We start from the raw sequence: 22,091 nt of genomic DNA, 5'->3' as shown, positions 1-22,091 counted from the left end.
TTCTTTCAATCCTATACAATATATGTATAAAAGAGACTTGGAGTTAAAGATCAACAGCTACATTACATACGTTGCTCTTCTTTTGGCTTTTGTTGTATAAATACTGTTTTTTTCCCTTTCCCCCATTATTCGTCAAGGATCAGAGAATATGCTAAGAAACTACAGAAACTATGATTACATCTGAAATTGGCAAGTTGAAGCTATCTATAAAGCAAGTAAGGTATATGCAAAACTTATACCATGTATGCACTTCAAAAACAAATGCTCCCAAATATTTTCAGTTCTATATTATTTATGGCAAGTGCAACACCTGGGTATTTTTCTGTGTATGTGTACAATATCCAAAGGTCTGAAGGCTCAGGGAAAAAGAATTTTTAAAACGTATCTCTAAAATGAGACTCCAAGAATTGCATAGGACCATGGCACAGAATGGGTTACACCAGAGCTGCTCTCATTCAAGCAGCTTTGCTTGTTTTACCAATATAGGGATAAAGGAATAGAAAGGGAAGAAGTGATCTTTATATCATTATTAAAAGAAATGGCACCTTCAGATCATACATTTTTCCCAGAGAAAGAACAAGATGCACATGATCAAAACACTGTACTTTCAAAACACAGTGGAATGGTAGTCACAGTTTGATGTGTATTCCATTTACTTTGATAAGAGCTGGAAAATCCAAACCCATTAAGACAGTTTCTCTCTGTAATATTAGTCATCCTTCAGAAAACAGTCACTGTTGAACAGTTTAAAATCCAAATGCACCTCACAGAATGCACTAATCACTGGCCACTCTGTAGACTGCTGTAATTAAGTGAATCAAGATCTTCCCTTGAGTTTTGGAATCAGCTCCCTACTCAGCTGCTACATTGTCAACAGCTGGCATGAATTAGAAGGAACATTTGGTTAACTGGATAATAAGGAGGACAGCCTGTGGTTGGTCCAAATTCTACTTCACTGATCTGCTTCAGTCAAAAAAAAAAATCTCATTAGATCCTCCTATTCTTTTTTTTTTTTTTAAGCAGTAACAACACTACAAAGATTGGGTTTCCTGTTTTATTTCCTCATTATGTGCAAACAATGTAACTGTACAATTCTCAGATGTTGCATGAGCTCGTGTAACTGAAGCCATAATTCTCTACAATTTAATAATGTTGTTTGCAACACTGATTCATCCTCACCCCTATCATACCTCTCTCCTCTGGTGTGGTAGAGGTTTGTTACTCTGTTTTTCTACTTCCTAGCAATTCATCAACATAGATCACAGTAACAAAACTCCCAAACTCTTTTCTCACTCTTTTCTCATCTAACTTAAGGAAGAGAAAGTATTCACCAGACCAAGCTCTCACCAAACAGCAGCTTTGTGATGTGGTGAAGTCATATTATATCACCACAGATCCACATGACCAAATGCCATCCTCCACTAGTTTGTTACATTATTTGCTTTGTGCCCATTCAGCTGTCAAATTCTTTACAGAAATCAATGTAGGAACCAAGTTCTAGTGCAGTAATATGCTCAATATAGTTTTGTGCATAGTCTCTAGTGGGTCCAAGCACCAGAGGCATCTTTGCCAGAGGAAGCTGTGGGAAGTGGGCAGATTTACTAGTCGGACTTCTCCAGCTCCTTACAACAGATAACAAGGAATCTAAAGAAGATAGTTCCTCAGATTACATTCAAGTCCCTGGAGAACTGCTCAAGTCAAGAACAAGTCTGATATAAAGCAATTACCCTATTATTGCCAAGCATTAACAAAACTTCCATGTATTTAGATAAACTCTGCATGCATATTACATAGCCTGTGCATGCTGTTGCAGCTGTCCTTGAAAAATACTGGATTATCCACTGCCTCTCCCTCCCAAAACAAACATTTGAAATGCTGGCTTTTTTCTCTTTGATCAAAACAGCACTGTAACTTTTGAGCTAGTAGAGGATTAGCCTAATGTAATATCATGGCTAAGGCTGAAAACAAACAAAAAAGCTAAACTTTACTATTATTATTATTTTTAATTTTTGTTAAGACTACTCTCAGATGTCTCATGAATCTTAACGAGCATCATGTTAGTATCAACATCTGCTAGCTTAGTGCTATGTTAACCCATACTTTTGCCATGAGCTACCAAACAGATGTTGCTAAAAGGCTTTTTAATTTAGAAGGGCTGGTTCCATAAAATTATCCAATGTATTTTAGTAACTCACATTTGTATTAGATTGTATCTGGTTTGGATAACAAGAAACACAAAATAGTATTAGAATTCACATACCATCACTATTTCTGCTAGGGCCATCACTCTGTGCATCATTCTTTTGCAAAGAAAGCAATCTAAGCGAAGGTCAAGCCAACATGATAAATGTGGCTAGATTTCAATCATGCCAGTCAGAAGTAAGTCACCTTTTGAAAAGGAGTTAATCCTTGCTGTGGAGGCCCAAATTTAATAGCAGGCAATTGTGGAAGGTAAAAATTACAAACTGCTTTTAGATTCTCCCAGCCTGCTATATCCATGTACTTTACAGTGATTCCCAGGAGAATTTGGACTACAACAGAAAAGAATAATGTATAATGCTAGGGGAAAAGGAGAGAGAAAAAAAGAAAACATGCTTTAGAAAAAGTACACTTTCCAAGTAATGTGTTTTATAACTTGAAAGCACAAAAAAAAAAACCTGTTGAAGAGTCACCTTTACAAAAAAAAAAAAAAAAACAAAAAAAAAAACCCTTGCATTTAGAGAAGATGGTAGACGGTAGATGAAAAGAAATCCTAAATCTAACAGCTAATTCAGTATTTGAATCTCAGAAATTTCTCTCAGATCTACACAGACACTGACTCCAAATTTCAGATGTTCCAAAACATGGCCTTACAATGACAAACTTATCTAACTTATCTGCTTTGGAAACTACTGACAAGGAATGCCCAATTAACTCATGACAGGGCTGAAAAATATTCTGTTATTCTCCTTAAAAAATCTTCAATCAGAAAGGAAAAGGAGAACAAAAATAGTTTTGTTAAGATTGCTCTACTACAAGAAAAAACAGGCACCAGATGAACAAAAGAAGGGCTCACAGGACAGAATCTGAACTCCTCTCCAGCTTCTCATCCTACCAGAGGCAATGGACACCCTTACCTTAGCAAGGTCCAACTGATAACAAGGTAACATGAAGAAAATTATTAGCAATGTTTGGTGAGAAAACATACTGGAGAATTTCTGTAGAAGACTAACAGTCTTAAAGCAAAATGACTCCTTCCCCCCTTTTGCTTTTCCTTTTAAGAAAAAAGCGTTCTTTAGAGAAGATAAAAAGAGACAAAAGCAGGAAATGCTGTCCTTCCTTTATCCCAAGAACTTCTTAATGAAAGGTCAAGTAAAGCCATCAATCAAGATAAGGAAGAGGCAACCAAAGAGATGACCAGCTTTGAGGGGAAACACGTATGTAACAGATAGCACTTTTACATTGGTGTAGTCCTCCTATGACCATGTGAGACACAAAAGAACAGTTTCATGTTCACATTTTAAAAAAAAGGGGGGGGGGGAAATTAAGCACTAGAGATAAGCTCTGGCACGTCTGATTCTCTGCTATTAAGTCAGACTCACAGCCAACAAAAAGCTTGCTTCCAAAACTTGTCAGGAACACAATGGAACATTACCCCTCACTACTCCGCAGTTTGGCAACCTGGATTAGAAGACGCATCTCCTGGGGGCAGCCACCACCACTAGCTTGTTACTGATAAGCTGCAGGACTCACTATATGACCTTTAAACTGTTTTAAAAGTTTGTTGCTTTTCTCAAAGAGAATGATCCGCTTTCAGTCATGCTTGACCTCACAGTTACAAAATTCATGTACAATATCCCCTTGTGAATTATACTTATGATGTCATTTCTGGGCTGAAAATCAAATTTCATGGAATTCTATCTAAAGTGGATAAAATTAAATATAAATACTTCTGAAATACAAGTCTTACAGAGTTACCCTTTGCTAGCTTTCTCAGCCAACATCAGTTCATTTCTATTTCCTGAGCCAGTTTTAAAACATGGAATTGTTTCAATATCACTCTTCAGGAAAAAAAACACAAGGTTTACCAGCTCTCGAGGTAGAAAGGCCTCCTCCTGACGAGCCACAATCAGACAGACCGTTTCCCCCTGCTTTGTGCTCCTCAGCATAGCTACAAGCTCTTCTTGGGTCCTGCCAGTGATGTCCCGTCCATTCACCTACCAGGCACAAAAGAAAAGAGGATGCCATATCCGTGAATATGTCCTTTTGTCATTTTCCCCTCACCTAAGTCAGGTGTCATTCAGTGTCTGGGAGCAAAGATAATTAACAACAGCTCCCACACCGTCTTCCTCTGACCCTGCACAAGTCACTTAACCTTTTTTCCTCATTTTCACCATCTGCTAAAGCAGGTCTGTAGTACTTACCCACCTTGCAGGGGGTTTGTGAGGCTTAATTAGTTTGTAAAGCACTTTGAAGATGAAAAGTACAAAAACAAGACCTAAGTATTATTAAAACTGTTTACCTTAAGAGCTTTTTGAGGTTAGTAAGTAGAAATAGCCCATTAGATAATGAGATTTTAAGTCACAATCTATCTGAAAATTTTAAAAAGACCAATTTGAGCAAAATTGCCTTAAAATGAGCACTTAACCACTTCGATATTAATCAGACTTTTGGACATGGCTGAAGAGGCAATACAAGCTCTGTTTCTCAACTGATGAGTTTATCTGCTTTAAGAACCAGTATGTTATCAGATCTCCCTTTTACTACCGTCCCATGAACCTCTGTAAAAATAAACTTTCTAAATTGTGGCGTAAAAAGCTTGCTGGCATAAATAACAAAAACCATGACACTTTTTACCAAGGTCAGAAATTTAATTCCATACATCAATAGTATTTATAGGAAGTACCATATGTATGTTAAAACCAGTGATTGATACTCAGCAATGAAAATAAAATATTTATCCTAACCTCCAGGATTCTGTCTCCTGACTGCAAACGACCGTCTTTTACTGCTGCACCTTTTGGTAAAATATTCTTCACAAAAATAGGACCAGGACCGTGTACTGAAGACTCTCTGGTAACAACAGTGAAACCAAGTCCTTCTGGACCTAGAACATCAGACAAAAATTCCCAATGTAAGTTTTAACAAGCCAGTGATAATCATTAAAGTAAGTAATCAGTCAGGAACATGTATCACAGACACTCATTGGGGTTAGCTCTTAGAGAAGGAAAGCAAACAAAAAGCTGGAAATATGAGCATATTTTCTGCATGGTCTAGAGAAGAATTATATCAATGTCAGAACACACATGCTCAAATCTTTCAACAACTAAAGACAGAAATACTTTTGGATAACCCACAATAATACAAGACAAACCAGAACTCTGATTTTAAAGAGAATACCTTTTCTGCAAATGGTTTTATCACCAGCCTTTACATTAATGTCAACAGTCTATGCAATAAATCAGAGCAATTAGAATTGCTTATTTATGAGCATAAATATAATTTAGCAGTAGTTTTAATGTAACAGTGAAAAGTATCACATGATTTGAAGGCAGAAATATGCTGTTGAGAAAGGACAAGTGTTCTGAAGCTGCAGTTAGTGAAGGCATTTTACATTTGGAAATAAACAACCTGAAATGTTAATAGAAAAATGTTTTAATAAATAATTAGGTAGTGAAATCAATATTAACAGTAAGTCACCAAAATCATCCAAGACTGGTAAGGTCCATAAAATATTTTTTCACTGAGCACGATTGCTACCAAGTGAATGGTTTTCAGACATACAATGACAGTATCACAGTCCTATCATATCTAAAAATATAAATTACAATTTAAAAATCAAAAGCATTACATCAAAATTGGCAATAATTCTGAAGTGGTTTTGTTAACAAAAAGCTGAAGAGTCCAGAAGTAAAAATGAGTGATTTAAGTTCAGAAGTAACAAAAATTAAGAAATGACAGCTTAATTACATTCAATATATGTTATAAGAATAAAGTTAGACAGGTTTTTAAAAGGCCACTTCTAGCATCAGACTTAACTCTCAGTCAAATCAGAGACAGAAATTAAACAGAAAATGCAACTACTAATTGGGATACACTTAAAACACATTTTGCTGGATGTGCACTAACCTGCTACTCTATGCAAAGACAGATCTGCATGGAGAAGCAATTAGGTATATACACACAAAAAGCAGGATACTAACAGCTAAATAAATACAGATGGAAAGATAAGGTTTGTAGAAAACAAAAATGGGAAAAGGTAGATGTGGTCAGTATGAAACAATGCAGAGTATATTTGTAAACATCTTTTTAAAATGTCGTAACAGTGTTACTCAATTAGCAAATATAAATAAGAACTAATAAAGATCAGAAGCAGGAATTTTGCACTTTTATTCTGTACTTGGGAAAAGGCTGAAGTATCTCTTCGTATCACATGTTGCCAATCAAATACCTTCCACATAACCAGTATGTGAGATATTTTAAAATCAGTAAGTCAAGGTAACATGCTTCCAAAACATGCTTCCAACAGACAGGAAAGCTGTCTGTTGAGAACATTACTGCTAACATTCCCCTACCTTTTGTAAGTTCTGGAGCTCTTTAACCAAAAATAACTTCCTTGTACTTTTCACGTCACTAGTTTACAGTTCAAGTAACAAAAATACAGAAAAAAAAATCATATAATCACTAAAGACTCACCTTTTTTCAAGTCTATCTTTATTTTCTTCGCATTTTTCTTATTGCCAAAGCCCATAAGAGGAGACAGTGAGGGTGAAGATGATTTTCTACTCAGACGTGGGAGGTTGGGGCTCTTAGCCTGTTGTAGTGTTGACTGTACACCTGCCTCCAAGCTGCCTGGTCCAGAAAGATTAACTGGTTTCAGAGCAGGTTTTGGATGAACAGGAGGTGGAATCTTTGTTTTTGGAACTTCTTCTTCATTATGCAGAAAACAAAGGGGAGCAATAGCAGACTTCTCATACTGTTCTCGATTATATGGAGGAAGGACTTCCAAGATGACACTTTGAAATTTCATTGCCTGACGGAAGATGTCCTGAGCCCTTTAAATGAAAGGTATGAAAATTCACATAACAAACCAGAAAATATTGCCAAAGGTTTAAAGTTGTTCACAGAGAATAAAATAAAATTTATCTTAAATATGGACAAATATCACCTTCATATATACAGTTCCTTCTCTAAAAAGTAAGCATGAAATAAGATTTCTATACTGCAGCATTTCCTCAAGTTAAAGGAACAGAATATCTGTAAGGATTCCTAGGATGCTAGGAAAATGTATCAGCCAGAATAAAATAATTAACACAGTTCTTCATGCAAAGCATCAGGTAGTGAATTCCTGAGGGCAAAAGCTCTCTAAAAGACTAAAGTTACAACTTGCTACTTTTTCAAAGTGTTTGTCTGCTACGTTTTGTCATTGGAACAGAGGCACGCTGATTACCGAACAATTGCTCTTGTGGATACATCTACCCTGAGCAAGCTCAAGACTCCAGTATTTCCACTAGAGCCTAACCATGCCTCAAATTCCTTCACTATTCCTAACACAACCCATGGCTGACTTCACAGTAATAGGGAATGAAGGGATAGAAAATATGGGCATGCTCACAAGAAACATGGTGGCTGCAAATGGTGCAATAAAATAGAATGAGGGTATGGGATATACAGATATCAGAAGAAATCTGATGACTGCAAAAGAGGCAACTGTTCATGTGTTTCTGCATAAATGAATAAATAAGTAGATATTACTTGCATCTTTCAAGCAGCAGCTTCTTCCTAAGGTAGATACTTGGACTTCATCAATGTATTTATAGATGTGTTCAAGTACAGCACCAGAAACTCTTAGAGTATTTCATGAAACTGCTCCCCTTGACTTGATATACAATAACAATACAATGTTTGGACTCATGGATCTTTGCAAGGCAATTAAGACAACGTAGCCAAAGCAACAGTTCCCACACACGTCCCTGGATTTTGAACAACCTGTAGACTCAAGTCATATCAGTTAAAGCTATGTTATAAACCTTGAGTTCTGAAAGAACAAAGTAGAACACTTTCTGTGCTTTCCTTTCTCATCTTCTGAGGGTTTAGCTGAAGTGGACTGAAAGCCCATTGCAGAAGGAACTTAAATAAAAACAGAAATAGTACCTGAAGAACTTTTGGGGAATGAAAAAAAAATCAAGTACTTCTGCTTAGCAAAAGCCAAGTCGAAGGGAGAAGTAATGACCACATTTATTTTTAAATAGAAATGTAGAATCTTTTAGGTTGGAAAAGACCTCTAAGATCATCAAGTCCAACCATTAACCTAGCACTGCCAAGTCTACCACTAAACCACATCTCTAAATTATGATGTCCTTTGAGAACAATTTACACACCTCCTACCTTTCTTTAGCATACCTGTCATCAAAGTCAGTATTTCACTGAAACCTTGGCTTTGGATTTATACTCTGTTATGAAACAAAAGTCAATGCTGAATGTACTTCTGAAGTAAACAAAGTTTTCTACACTGCTACAGTGAACAAGCCACTGCAGATGTTAACATCCTGAATGTACACCTAGTGCTTTCCCAGACCAACAATACTTATAGTACATCCACCTTGCAGCTATTGCTCCTGGGCGGGAGGGGCTGTTTTGGGTGTGCTTTTTTTTGGCAACACGAACATGCTGAAGTTATAACAAAGTCTCAACTGATGCAAGGGATACTTCTGCAAGGTAAAAACGTCTTGACTACACTGAGCATATGTGCACCAGCAGTCAGAGCAATCGCATTGTCTCTGATAGGAGACACGACCAGAAGGGAAACCTCAAACTTACAGAAGTAAGGTAGCAGGAAGAGTATTGTGAGGGTATTCTTCCAGCATCATCCTTGAGGGTTAGGTTTCAGTGAAACTTTAACTGCACTATCCCAATGTGTCTGCAGGGGTTATAGGTTTTCAAGGACAGACTTTATCTTGATCTTAAAAATCACTGCACGCTCGCAGCATAAGGATGTTAAAGTCTTAACCGGGTTTCTCTCATTCCTCATCTCCATCCTTGCAAGTGGCCACACATGGCTACATGTTACAAGATAATTTAAAAACTCAGTTTCAGAAGATGAATATTTTAAATATATGAAAGAGAAAATATAAGATCTCCTACAAACAAAAAATAGTGGAAATAACAGAAATCATCCTTTGGGAAAGTCTAAATGCAGTCTACAGGGGCAAAATAACTGGATGCACTTCAAAGAGAAAAAATAATGGATGGAGAAATTTACATTTCTGGAGACCCCAAACACATACTTTAAAGAAATAAGGGAGTCAATTAAAAGAGGTGCTAGAAGCTTTGCAACACAACAGACTGTAATTGAATAGATTAACAGCAAATGAAAAAGCAGACCAGTAGTCCCAATATATACAAATATTATAAATGTGGGAATACAGAAAGTAGGTTGTTGCTATTACAGCTGCAGAAGAAGCAATCACCAGGAGCAGTACTAGAAAGCCTCTGCTGAAAATGGAAGGAGACAGTATGTAACAATCTCTGCTAAGTGTTAAAACAGATTTTACAAAGGTTATGAAGAAATGTCTATTTGAAGTTAGCAAACAGATTTTGCCATCAAAGGAAAATCTGCTGACTATTTCTGGGTCAGTAGTCATCAGGACAGTACTTCACATCTTTTAGAATTGCTGCATTTTTGTAACTTGGACTTCTATCAGGTTAGTACAATTGTATCTTGCCAGATGAAAACTATAAGGCATATTCATAAGATTAACTTCAGTCTGGAAAGGTGCTTTTTTCTAGCCATTCTCAACAGTCAGGGGTGATGATGCAGAAGGTATTCTAGAAGGTAACTGAGGAGAATTCATGGGGACCTAAAGGCTAGAGCTTGTCCAAAAATATTCCCCTAGCCCCCAAATGCATGTACTGTGGATGCTGAGTCTGCACTGCCCATAGTTTTTTCCTCAGGTCCAAGGCCACTGCAGCTACACTGTACGATGGTAGATCAGAACATATTTACCACCAAATATTCAGAAAGCAGTAACTGGAAAATCCATCAGGAGGAAAAAAAAACAGCCACAGAAACAGGGCAGTATCTACTACCAAACCATGTTGTTTTTTTTTAGCAAAGCCTGTTTTGCCAATATTTATCCCTAAAATTGAAATTATGTATTTTTGTCTAGAAATCTTGAACATTTCGCTTACTGTTCAGAAAGTTAAGCCAAGCCTCAACTCCCCTGAGATCTCAATAGGTTTTTGTTTTATTATAAACAATCACTCAGCTGTCTAAATATATGGATTAGAAGTTAAAAACAAATTCCTATTTAATTACTACAGCAAATATCTGAAATCTGAGAGGCTATTTTCTTGCAACAATGTCAAATTAATTCATAGCCAATCAAAGCAACCTGTTACTTAAAGTAATTTGAGATGGATAATAAATGTCAACAGACTTTTCATAAAAGTCATAAAAGGTGAGATTTACCATTTAACTCCACTAATCATAGTTTGACAGTACTAGTATATCTAAAAACTTAAGTCCTAAAAAAGCTTTAGGCTCAGAAAAATCTAACTTCCTTTGAAAAAGGACATAAAAAATATACTGTGAATTTGATTCACTCTGAAGTTCTTACAAGGAAAAAATTATGAAGACAATATGGAGAAATAACAGAAGAATTAGAAAGTGAAGATAAGTTTAAAAAAATGAAGTCATTTAAATTAAGTAAGCAGAAAGGGTTTACTATGATTACAAAAAGATTCTTATCCCCAATTTACGCCTTTTTAGAGGTTTCAGAAAGAAAATCACAAACTTTCTGCCAGTTATCATTTTTTCCATCATTTTAACCAAAATAAGTATTTATTGACTTAAACAAACCATTTCTATAAACTCAGCATCATATAAAATCTTGTCTAGTCACAAATACCAGTAAAAACAGCACTCACTGTGCAAAGGTTTTATCTATGAGGTCCACGTGGTTGATCTTCACAATGCATTCATTTTCATGGAAAAGCCCATCGCGCCTAGATCTACTATTTTCTTCAATACCACGGATAAAGAGTCCCAGCATCCTACAAGGCAAAATATTTTATTTTTTAATATGAAAACTTTCCTTATTCTGGTGGTATTAATTTATACCAACTAAATATATACATTTATCTCTGTTTTATATAAGATGAGATGAGATAGACTGTTTTGAAGTGCTTAATCTAAAGGAAGAATTTCCAGTTCTTGCTTCAATTAACAGGAAGTGGACTTCAAGAAACACCAAGAAAAACTGCTGGACATTAATGCTAATCCAGATGCTAGAACTTCTGGAAGCATTAAATCTTGTAGGTCATACTTAGAGAAATGAAGGAAAACACCTAGACCTACACATTCAGATAAAAGATTGAACATAGTTTATGCAGTACATGTCTGACACTAATATTAAATTGTTCTGAAGAAAATCACAAATGATTTAAAAGGTAATGTTCTAACTAGACTGTAATAAACTAAACCAGCAATAGAATAAGACAGAAATAACCAAAGTTTCTATGTTTGAGAAGTCTGTGAAACTTTTCAGTTCTCAAGACCCTGTTGTGATGCAATGCCATTTATTCACATTGCCGGACAGCAGCAGAACATAAAAACCTAAGGTTTGGGCTTATTGTCTTTTATTTATTTATTTATTTAAAAGTTACTTGCAATTTGAAAACTGAGGTGCAGCACAGAAACTTCTCATGATGCATTCAGTGAAGCAAAACTCCAGTGTGGCTAACTGCTAGGAACACTGGGCTATTCCTGACCTACCTGGAGTATCTGTATTGCAAATCACAGCTTAGCGTAGATATATCAAATGATATAAGGTCCCAAAAACCTGACAACTGCATGTTTGTGAAGACCTTTTATCATCCAGTTTTATCCACTAAATTTCCATACCACATCAGCACAGACAGATGACCTTTAGAGACCATTTTCTATTGATTATACTCCATAAAATATTAATGTGCAATTTCCAACTTTGCCAGCACTCCAATCGCAAAACAGAAGTCTTGCACTTTTTTCTCAGATTCATGACTACCTCTCATATTTAATTCCATTCAACATATTCACAGCAAGCCATTTCAAATGACACGATATTCATTGTTCACGCGTAACACTCTGATGTTAGATTTACTTTATAGTAAGATTTTAAATTGATATTTATGTTGAAAGCAACGTATTTTAAATGAAAACTTGGTTCCAACTGAATGTTATGTCTTTAATACATCTCACCAAAAAAAAAAAAAAATCACATCAGGATTTTCTTGCAGCCTGTGTTACCCTTCACCAAAGAACTGAAAGGGCAAGCAGAGGTGAGGGCCCACAGCCCTACTGATGACAAACATCCAACCAGCTGCAATCAAGAAGCTACACGCTTAGAACTAATTCAATGTAATTACAGGAAGATAGAAACCAATAGAAGCAGGGAAATTAAAGAAATTAAAAATTAAGTCAGTTGCTATAATCTTCCCTAATCCTATTGTGCCTAGGTGCTGCATTCATGTAACGCTATAGGCTTGCATGCTTGTCTAAAACCTACTGTGAGCACTGGTAACGGAGTGGCTTGAGTTACACATGCTATGGCAGCTGAAATTCATGACTCCATTAATTATTTCATACAATCTCAATTTTAGCATTGTTTTAATGCACTATTAAATTTTAATTTCCTTTTTTAACGATATCTAAGTGCTGAAGAAAGGGAAAAAATATTTCCATTAGTTTTGTAATTCCTATATAAGAGTTCATAAATTAATAAGATGTTTTAACTACCTCTAGAAAAATTTTGCTCTGCAGCAGCTCTAGGTCTAAAGCCAGCATTACCTTATTAGTAGATAACTGTTTACAATTGAAATACCAGACCGAGTTGGTCATGGCCAACGTGCCCCCATAAATTGCACCCTGTCATTAACAGAAATAAAAGATGTCCTTCTGTACTTTCTCATCTTTGATGAGTTAAAATTTATTTAATTAAGCTTGGGTCTAGTGTTTAAGAGGTAAGAGTGATTTAAGTCACCCTAGTGCTCTTACGAAGATGTATGGTTCTGCCAAGGGTCATTACAATTTCAAAATAACTGTTTAAATAAGTAGGACATTTGTAAAAAAAATAAATAAAAAAACCAACAACCCACAACTGTGCTCTGAGGGATCCCCAAGAGCATTTGTAGATAAGACATAATAAAATGTACACAACGCAGACCAAGGAACTCCTTTTTTTCATTATGAAAGTCTTTAAAAGCTACATCCAAAACAGCAAAATTTCAATACAGAACGGCATTACAATTACAAAATAATTGATTTTAACATCTTGTGATTTCATCACATTTTGAAATACAGTGTACACACTCCAACATTCATGGCATACCCAAACCAAACAACCACTGTCTGCGTTTTGTGCTGGGCAATGAACACAAGCACCTTGCTCAAGAGAGGCAGCCTGCAAAGCCTCACACAACTCAGACCTCCTTCAGTTCCCATGCAACACCAACTTTTTTCTTGAGACAGCGATGACATTTTTCCAGCCAATGGTTATCTGCTTTCCCCTTTAGCAAATAAACATTCAGAAGGAATGTGGGTTCACTAACAACCACAGATGGCACTGAGAAAACATTTACACATATAGGCCTTTACAAGGCAATCTAATCCTTCGTGTTCTCTGTGCTACGTGAAAGTTGACAAGTAAAGAAACATTTAAGGATTAGACAATTTTTACTTTTGCAATAATTGGCTTTGTATTACAGGCAGCCACTTTACTATATAATAGTGTCATTTATGGCACTGGCAATTTCCCATCTCTTATACAGGGCTGCCAGTGTCAAATTAACTCTCTGGCTAAGCCTTCACATGTCAAATTTCAGTCCAGATGTTTTATTTATATATTTTTATTTTTACCATTCCAGTTACATAGCTTGGAAAATAGTTATAATGAAAATGCTGACACAGTCTTAACTACAGTACATCAATATGAGCATGCTGCTATAATAGGCTTTTGTGATCTCAAGAGACTATGTTAAATCATTTATAATTAAAGTAATTGTATTGTGACAAAGAAAAGTTCATGGTATAGTACACATTTTATAAATGCTATGCAACCAAATCTGAAAGGTAGCTTGAAAAAAATGAGGCATGACCAGGCAATCATATATACATTTTTTTTGACTTTTCTTGTCTGACAAGTCATTAAGGAAGGGCCCAGGCAGAGAAATCCAAATGAGAACAAAACAAAACAAATATATATATATATATATAATATATATATATAACCAACCCTGACATCTTAGAAATGCATGTACATTGTTCTACTTAGAGTCTAGTTTACCATTCAGAGAAGAAAAACAGAGACAAATAAAAGAACAAATATGAACAAATTGGTTGGTATTGTCTCATGTAACTCATGTAGAGTAGTAAACATTTTGGCAATGGAAGACAGGGTCATAGACTCAAGTAACAATTTTTATATATTTTTAAGCATTTGCTCTTCCTTATGGTTATACAGCAGGTACTTTAATAGAACTGAAACTGAAATCCTTTCATTAAAACACTCTTTGAGCAATGCAGAAAATATCTTACCTTCCACTCAAAGATGAAAAAAAGGGCACTACGTGTATTCCCAAGGGTCCACCTTCCCCAGAAATCTCCACTGTTTTTGTCATTTCACTAAAAAAAAGAGCACAAGAAAACATCTCATATTCTTCTTCACATAATTTTCTACCTTAAAAACAAATTCTAAACTAAAAACAAATGATTTAATCAAATAGCATAAAGTATAAAAACAATATTAAGCTCAGAACTCACTAATATATATAGAAAATCTGATGAAATTCAAAATGCCTAACAATTTCTTTAATCTTCCTTTAGATTAGGATTTGTGTACTTGGAAAAAGAAAGACACCAAACACTAGACAATTTCCTAAGTGCATCCTTTAGTAAATTAACTAGAATATTTAAAATAAGCTTTGAAGTCAGGGTATACTTCATTACATTAAAGAAATTTTATTCTACATATTCTAGAAAAAAGCAACTTTTTAACTTAAGTTTCACATTAGCTGCTTCAGTCAATTATCCCCATGTGGACCCATTATGAACACACAGATCACACACTGAAGACATCAAACAAATAAGCAAGTTAATTGAATTATGTTTAAGTATCTTGCTTTCTGCCCTGTGTTGCATACAACCTCAGACACAGCAAAAAAAAAAAAAAAAAAAAAAAATCAAAACTGCAACTCAGCCCATTTCTTCAGGAAGTTTCCTTCCTCAAAAAGCATTACCAATAACCTCTGTATTATCTCTGACAATACAACAAAAATTTTTTTGCTGTTTCATGGCGTGGTGCCGTTTCTTTTCCTATTGAGCATTTTACACTGCTAGCCTTGCAGTGACCTTAGTTCTATTCTGGGTGATCACAGTTTGAAAAGGAAGGCACTTGAATTGGCTAGAACTTCAAAAAAGATCAGAAGGGGGCGAGTTCTACATTTCAGCACGGAATTCCTACCTTCTGTGCTCGTCTACATTTCCCGTTACACCTCCCTCCCCCCAAATCACACCGAACAGCATCGCTCGGGATTAGTGGCCAGAGGAAAGCTACTGGGTATTTCCCTTCACATTAGGAATAGCCTAATCCAGTCAAGCTGTAAAAAGCTCTGCCTATGCCTGCACATCAATCCTACCATTTTACTAGTTCTGTAAGCGCTGAACTGAGCGACCACTTCACATAGTGCCCTGAGTTACAGACAGTCAGTCTGATCTAAGTGCAGGCTGCTGTTGAGCAGAAGACTGACATTTCTACAAACACCTTTCAACAGATCTGGAGAGTGCACCTCTGCAAGACGAGAAACACCTCCGACTCCTTCCTTTCCCCAGCGGTGTTTTCCTGGGCAATAATTTCTGCAGGGATCTGCTGACTGATCACCCTGGCCCGAGGCCTTCTGATTTGATACAAGAATAGGCACAAAGGCATGTCTGTAAGGGCAGAATCTGTGACCACCCTTGAAGGGAGGCCCTCGTTACACCAGACTGGGCATTACAGAAAAACACACGGTACACCTAAAACAAGAGGAGCAAATATTACTGCAACTGATCTTAGACAAATTCTGCCATTGCTTTCTAATAATGTCATGCTTTTATTTTTAAAAAGCTTTTATCCAGTTGTATAATCAGAAGCAACTTGCCTTTGGTACAATGATTCTTATCTTGCTCAGTTAAATATGGAATGAGAAAATAAGCTTTACAGTTTTAAGAGTGTTTCTATAATTTTTTTCTCCCCAAAAGGCTGACTGGAATGAATTTGTATTCCACATAAATGAAACGGACAAATCCTGAACAACAAACCACTGTTGGTCCCAACATAAAAGATTTCCATTTTACTATAACACAGGCATTATCAGCATGTATTGCTATTTTTCTTTCATGTATTCCCTGTATTCTTCATAAGCCAGGCATGGAAATCCTGACAAAAATCTTTCTATGAGGTGTGATTTTTTTGGTTTGGTCTTAATAAACTTTTTTATTATTATTTTTAGTTTCACTAGGGGAAAAAAAAAAAAACTAGATTCCACTCAGGATTGTTCCCAAAAACTCCAAAACGCACACGCAGGAAGGTAGGAAGTTAACTATTCTTTCAGGTCTACCTTCAATTTCCATCGATTCTCTTAATAGACAAAAAACATAATTAAAATGCTACTTGTATTATCTTTTGAACTTGTATAGAACCAAAACATGTAAGGGATTTAAGTCCTAAAGGTCCAGAAAACATTCAACAGTAGCAAATGGGATTTAATTTGTAAAGAGAGAAATTTAAATAAATCCTGGTTGTCCCCAGATAACCCTGTGTTGCTTAAGGACTCCTGTGAAGAGTTGTCTTCCTAAGCAACGGTAAAATAGAGCAGGAATTTTCTGAGGGTGATCATGACAGACAGGTTACCTGTCATCTGAAATCAACGCACTTACAGTTGTAAGTCAGCTCAAGGCCAAAGATAACATACAAGTTTATTTTTAAAATCTATTCACTGAGAAAAATTGGTTTCATTCTGAAAACAAGTAGCATGCAGATCGTTTGTTACTTTTAAAAACAGAAAGACATCCTAGAAGTAATGTACTAAAGCGCTAAATATCCAGAACAAGAGGACACCACATATGTGTATCTAAAAGGTACTTTATATTTCAAAATGAAAAAACTATGACTCTGACTTACTTTTCATTCCCAAATGTGGTTATTATTTAAATCTAAAAAGAAAACTGCCCTTCCCAACAACTTTAATAGACTTTAGAGGAAATACTTTTTTATGTCATACCTATGAAGGCCTGAGAGTTTAAAATAAATAACTAAAGCAGGATATCTGGGATTGGGCTTTCTTGATTTAGAAACGTCAAAGATTAAAGACTTGGAAAAAATTGACATCACCCACTCCTACTGTCCATCTTCCAACTGGTTTCATCTGCCCAAAAGAACAGCTTTATTCCAGCAGCATATTGGTCCACACTGGCTTGCAATTTAAACTACACTGGCAAGAGAATTGGGAAATAGGTCTATGGGTGAATGAAATGCTGAACAGGATGACCTTTAAGTTTAAGGATACTAATTACTAAACTCCACAGGCACAAGGAACCCCGAGATGCTGGGACTCTGAGTCTGACAGAGTCACATTAAAAAACTGAAAGCAAGTGGTGGGGGAGAATGGAGAGAAGCTTTCCATATTGTGGTTGACAGCTTTGTATTGACATTGGATGGATTTTCTGCAATATTCAACACATCTTAAAAAAAAACACAAAACAAACAAAAAAAAACCACAAAACTAATTCCCAAAGAAGAAAAGCTACCTTGCAAAACTCGTACCCTACTTGTACCTTATTCATTATTTTAAATCTCTCCTATATGTCTCAAATGCATTTTGCACTAAGTGAAAAGCCAACTCTGACCTATCAAGTCAGCATACAAAGACCTGGAGTCCAACTGCAGGCTAGGGATGAGAGGCCAGGAGCATCAGTTCGCAGGTGAGTGATGCACAGAGCATGCCTCAGTGTGTTCCCCAGGAGCAGACAGAGACACTGCCTCAGAAAATCCTGTCCCTGCTGCATTTGCAGTGCAGTAAGTACAGGTATGTTCTTACAGCAATCAAAGTAAGTGAATTTTTAAAAAGTGTTTATTTCAGCAAAACTAATCAGAATTGCAGGGTTTACCCCAACTGGAAACACTGCACTGCAGCTACTTCGAATGCGTGCTGGTGTCTCCCTTCCCCTCCGCTACTGCACAACCGCATCTGTGGTCTCAGCAGGGACGGCACCTGCCCCGTGTTACCTGTCTGCTTCAACCAAGGCCACAGTCAACGCCGTACTATTGATTTTTAACCTAAAGAAGCTGTCGTCATTTACTATGTAAATTTTTCAGTGCTGGATGTTTATTGATTTCTGCCAGATTCTTTACAGTCTATCACATTTGGCAGGAAGGCTTGCCATGCATATTATTAAAAATGCTGATGAGTACAGTTTAGAGAAGAGAGAGAAAGTCTGTGTGTGTGTGTGTAGTGAGCACACACAACAGTCCATTGTCAACACAGAAAGCAAAATTTAAATGGAGCGCTGCATATTCAGTGGCCATCGGTCTTTCTTCACACTGATAGTGCCCTTGCTGTCAAATATTATAGCTCCCTCTCCTGAAAACTGCATCAGTTATTACCAATTTGTCAAATACACAATAGGGAAAGCTTTGACAGCTGAAGGCTCCTCTACCAGCTATCCAATAATAGTGAAGAACTGATCTCAACTGCTAAAACACAGATGCTTAAAAGGGATCTCTCTCCACAGGTAAATGTTTTGCAGTTTCGCAGTAGGATTTTGTTCGCTAAGGGGATTTGACCTTCCCAAAGGCCTGAGTATTAAGTATTTATCATCCCAATAGCATATTCTTCTCCATTTTAGCCCTATTCAACACCTGCACATAACTATTCAACCCAGGAGCAAGATGACGAAGCAACAAGCTTTCAACAGATCACTGAATTCCTTGTATATTTTTAAGGGTACAGTTAGCAAGCTGCTGCATTTGAAAACAAAATAGCACAGGATGTCACATCCCTCGTTGCAAACAGATAAGCAAAGCTGAAAAATGTCACTCAGATGCAGAGAGCTCACTCACAGGTGAAGTTACTGAGCTGCTCTTCCCTGCTTGTCCCTCAACATGTGCCTCCAGCCCCACCGGCCGATGCTGCCATTCTGGGGAGGAGAGAATCCACAAAAAAGGGCTGCTCACATTTGTTAGAGAGCACAGGCTATGGGTGGTATCATGTTATAAAGGGAATTTTAAAGAGAAAGCACACAGAGATCTATCCAAATAAAGAGGGTGATGACTGTCCATGCACTTCTTTCACACATTAACAGTCAGTTGCTGATGGTAATGAAGTATCTGTACCCATCTTTTCAGAGAAGGCAGCCCAACTACAGCTGCCAGAAAACACATTTTCCTCCCACCTCCTACCCCTGTTTCCATTTTTTCCTTCCCCTTTTAAACCAGATGCTCAAAGTTCTAAGGAAAATGACTTGGAAACTCTAAAGAAGAAACTGGAGCTGGAGATACTAAGTACTGTGAATACACTCAAACAGACGCAAGTCTGAGTAATATCCAGTGATAGAGAGCATCCTGCAAGGAGAGGAGAGAACAACTGAATGTGAAGGGTCACAAAGGAGCTTTCCAGGCACAGCCAAAACGGCTCACTTGCTCCTAAGGGAGTCAGGCACGTTTCAGCTGTTCCATTCCACACAGGGGGAAAAAAACAAAAAACAAAACAACAACAAAAACACTAACAAAAAGTTTAAATATTTACTATGAAATAATGTCATCATCTCCCAGTTTCAGGAGGCAACCAATTGTGTCCTCATATCTAAAATGTGTTAATCTAGTAAAGATATCACTGCAATACAGATTTTTCCCCACTAAAATTTGTTAGCTCTCACAAGATCAGCTGTCTATAAGTTTAGAGACAAATCAGACAGCCTGCAGGCACAGGTTTTTGTCTTTTTTGTTTTTTAATCAAGTTGTTCCGCTTCTGTGTTGTTAGACTACTGCAAGACACAGAAGGTGGTTAAAAAAAAAAAAAAAAAGTAAAATACAGAGAAGAAAAAACCCTGCCGTTACGCTTTAATTATGTATCTACAGTGCTTAAACCAAGGAACTAACCCTGACCTCTGCTAAAAAGAAGTGGGAAGACAGCAAAACAGAACATAATGAAAACACATAATGAATTATCTATGCATAAATTACTCTTTGAGTTCCAACTAATCCGCTGCTATTAAGCTAAACACCCACTTCCAAGCAGATACATGTTTGCTGTATCTTAAACCAGTCATTTTTACTAAGAAATAGAAGAAAGGTTTCAGTATTTCCATGTACACTGTGCTACAGGACTAAAGGTTTTGGGCTGCAACACATTCCTCTCTGATTTCTGTAGAGTACTGAGACCCCCACTGTTACTTTAAAAGTCCTCATCCAGAATAGGCAGCAAGGAAAAATGCCAGATTTTATACAATGATAATATTAACTTGGCTTCTCTTATTCTGAACATCATCTTTACCAGCAAATACGAAATAAAAAATCCACCCTCACAAATTACAAGAGGATTATAATTAGTCCTGCTTTTATTTATTCATTTAAAAAACTGCTAATAACAGGATGTTTCATGTCTTTCTCCAGCAAAGTTTATCTCTCAGAAGGTCACATTAAATTTTTCAGACTCCTGAGGGATACGGCTCTGAAAAGTTTCCCAGTACTTCCACAGTGAAATATTTTCTAGAGAATCCAGGCAAGGAAATGTCCTTCCTATTAGCTTCTTCATAGAGGAGCTGAAAGTTCTCCATACTGCCCATCATTTCATTTACCCAACGTGCAACTTTCTAATTTTAACTACTTAATTTAATGAACCGATTTACTTCAAATGAAACAGTTATCCTACTTGAATGAGAATTATAAAGTAAGTCAGGTCTGAAGCCTTTCACTTCAACTGACCAGGTTTCACAATCATAAAATATTAATCATGATGTTCTTTATTTTGCTTCCCTCTGAAACACCCATTACTGGCTACAGTTAGAGAAGGGACACTGACCTCAGATAGGCTGCTGCTCTGATGAGAAGCCTCAGATGACTTTCTTAGGTGACTAGCTACTATTTTATTTAAGTGCTATGGGTCATAATGATCAAATTCAATGGCAGAACGGAGTATTTTCTGGTAAAAGCACCGGGACAATAGTGGTTTTCTTTTCTTCCATAGCACGGAGCAGCTCTCAGGCTGAAATATTAGTTTCATTAACATCATTAAACTTAACATGACTTATTTAAATGAAGGTTTACAGTATCATGACTTGGTGGTCTTTCATGGCCCTAAAACCTTTGAAATATAAAAAGACAGACACCTGCACAAATTATACTTATTTTCCAGAAAGAACAGCATAAAAGGAACCAAATTATATATCGAGATGTTACTTACATTTTTTTGGTGGAAATAACTGTTTTCATCATTTTATTAATAAGAGCTTCTAATACAAATAATTAGTTAGATTCAATCAAATTAAGATACTAGTAAGGAAGATGGATAGTGTCTAGTAGTTAATTATTTTTTCTTTATAAAACAATTCCTCCTAAAGAGAATACCTCTGTAAAACAGTTTTTAAAATAACTCCTCACTTCAGTAAAGAGAAAGCTATACAACAGCAAAATCATTGCCTTAAAACGTATATTCTTTAACTTTTAAAATCCTGGTAAATTTCACAGAAACACCAACAAGTTTTCCAGAACAGTGTTTTCTGAATTCCCCTTAACTACACTGTTTTAAGGAATGTGAATGTATTAATGTATTGCGAATACTTGTACATATTTCATAATTTTTAGGGAGTGTAAAAAAAAAAAAAACGCAAAACCAACAACAACCAGCTCATTTTATCCCCAATACTTGCAGGCAAAAGTGTTTTAAAAAAATCTCAATGTACTCCTCTCCTCGGGCCCATAGGATGTACTGCAAGTTATATTCTGGTAGAACTATTTCACTGAAATTCTGCATTTAAGGAAACACTGTTCCTCTTGATTTTGCTGTTGGTTTTTTATTTGTTTTCTTTTTTTTTTTTT

The 22,091-nt window shown here is 36.4% G+C and overlaps 1 protein-coding gene across 6 annotated transcripts in view; it reads right to left on the bottom strand.

Annotated features, from left to right (window-relative positions):
* Positions 1 to 22,091, bottom strand: part of PARD3B (par-3 family cell polarity regulator beta) — a 399,577-nt gene that overhangs the window by 215,433 nt on the left and 162,053 nt on the right. For all 6 annotated transcript variants that reach the window (XM_068685930.1, XM_068685929.1, XM_068685927.1 and 3 more), the window contains 5 exons: positions 14,555 to 14,641; positions 10,909 to 11,034; positions 6,676 to 7,034; positions 4,947 to 5,086; positions 4,068 to 4,196 (listed from right to left, as the gene is read on the bottom strand). In XM_068685930.1, the coding sequence (XP_068542031.1) occupies positions 4,068 to 4,196; positions 4,947 to 5,086; positions 6,676 to 7,034; positions 10,909 to 11,034; positions 14,555 to 14,641 (841 nt within the window). The remainder of the gene's footprint in view (positions 1 to 4,067; positions 4,197 to 4,946; positions 5,087 to 6,675; positions 7,035 to 10,908; positions 11,035 to 14,554; positions 14,642 to 22,091) is intronic.

The sequence above is a fragment of the Anas acuta genome, chromosome 6 (assembly GCF_963932015.1).
Source record: "Anas acuta chromosome 6, bAnaAcu1.1, whole genome shotgun sequence".
Classification (NCBI taxonomy): Eukaryota; Metazoa; Chordata; class Aves; order Anseriformes; family Anatidae; genus Anas; species Anas acuta.
This window is presented reverse-complemented; position numbering and strand designations above follow the sequence as displayed.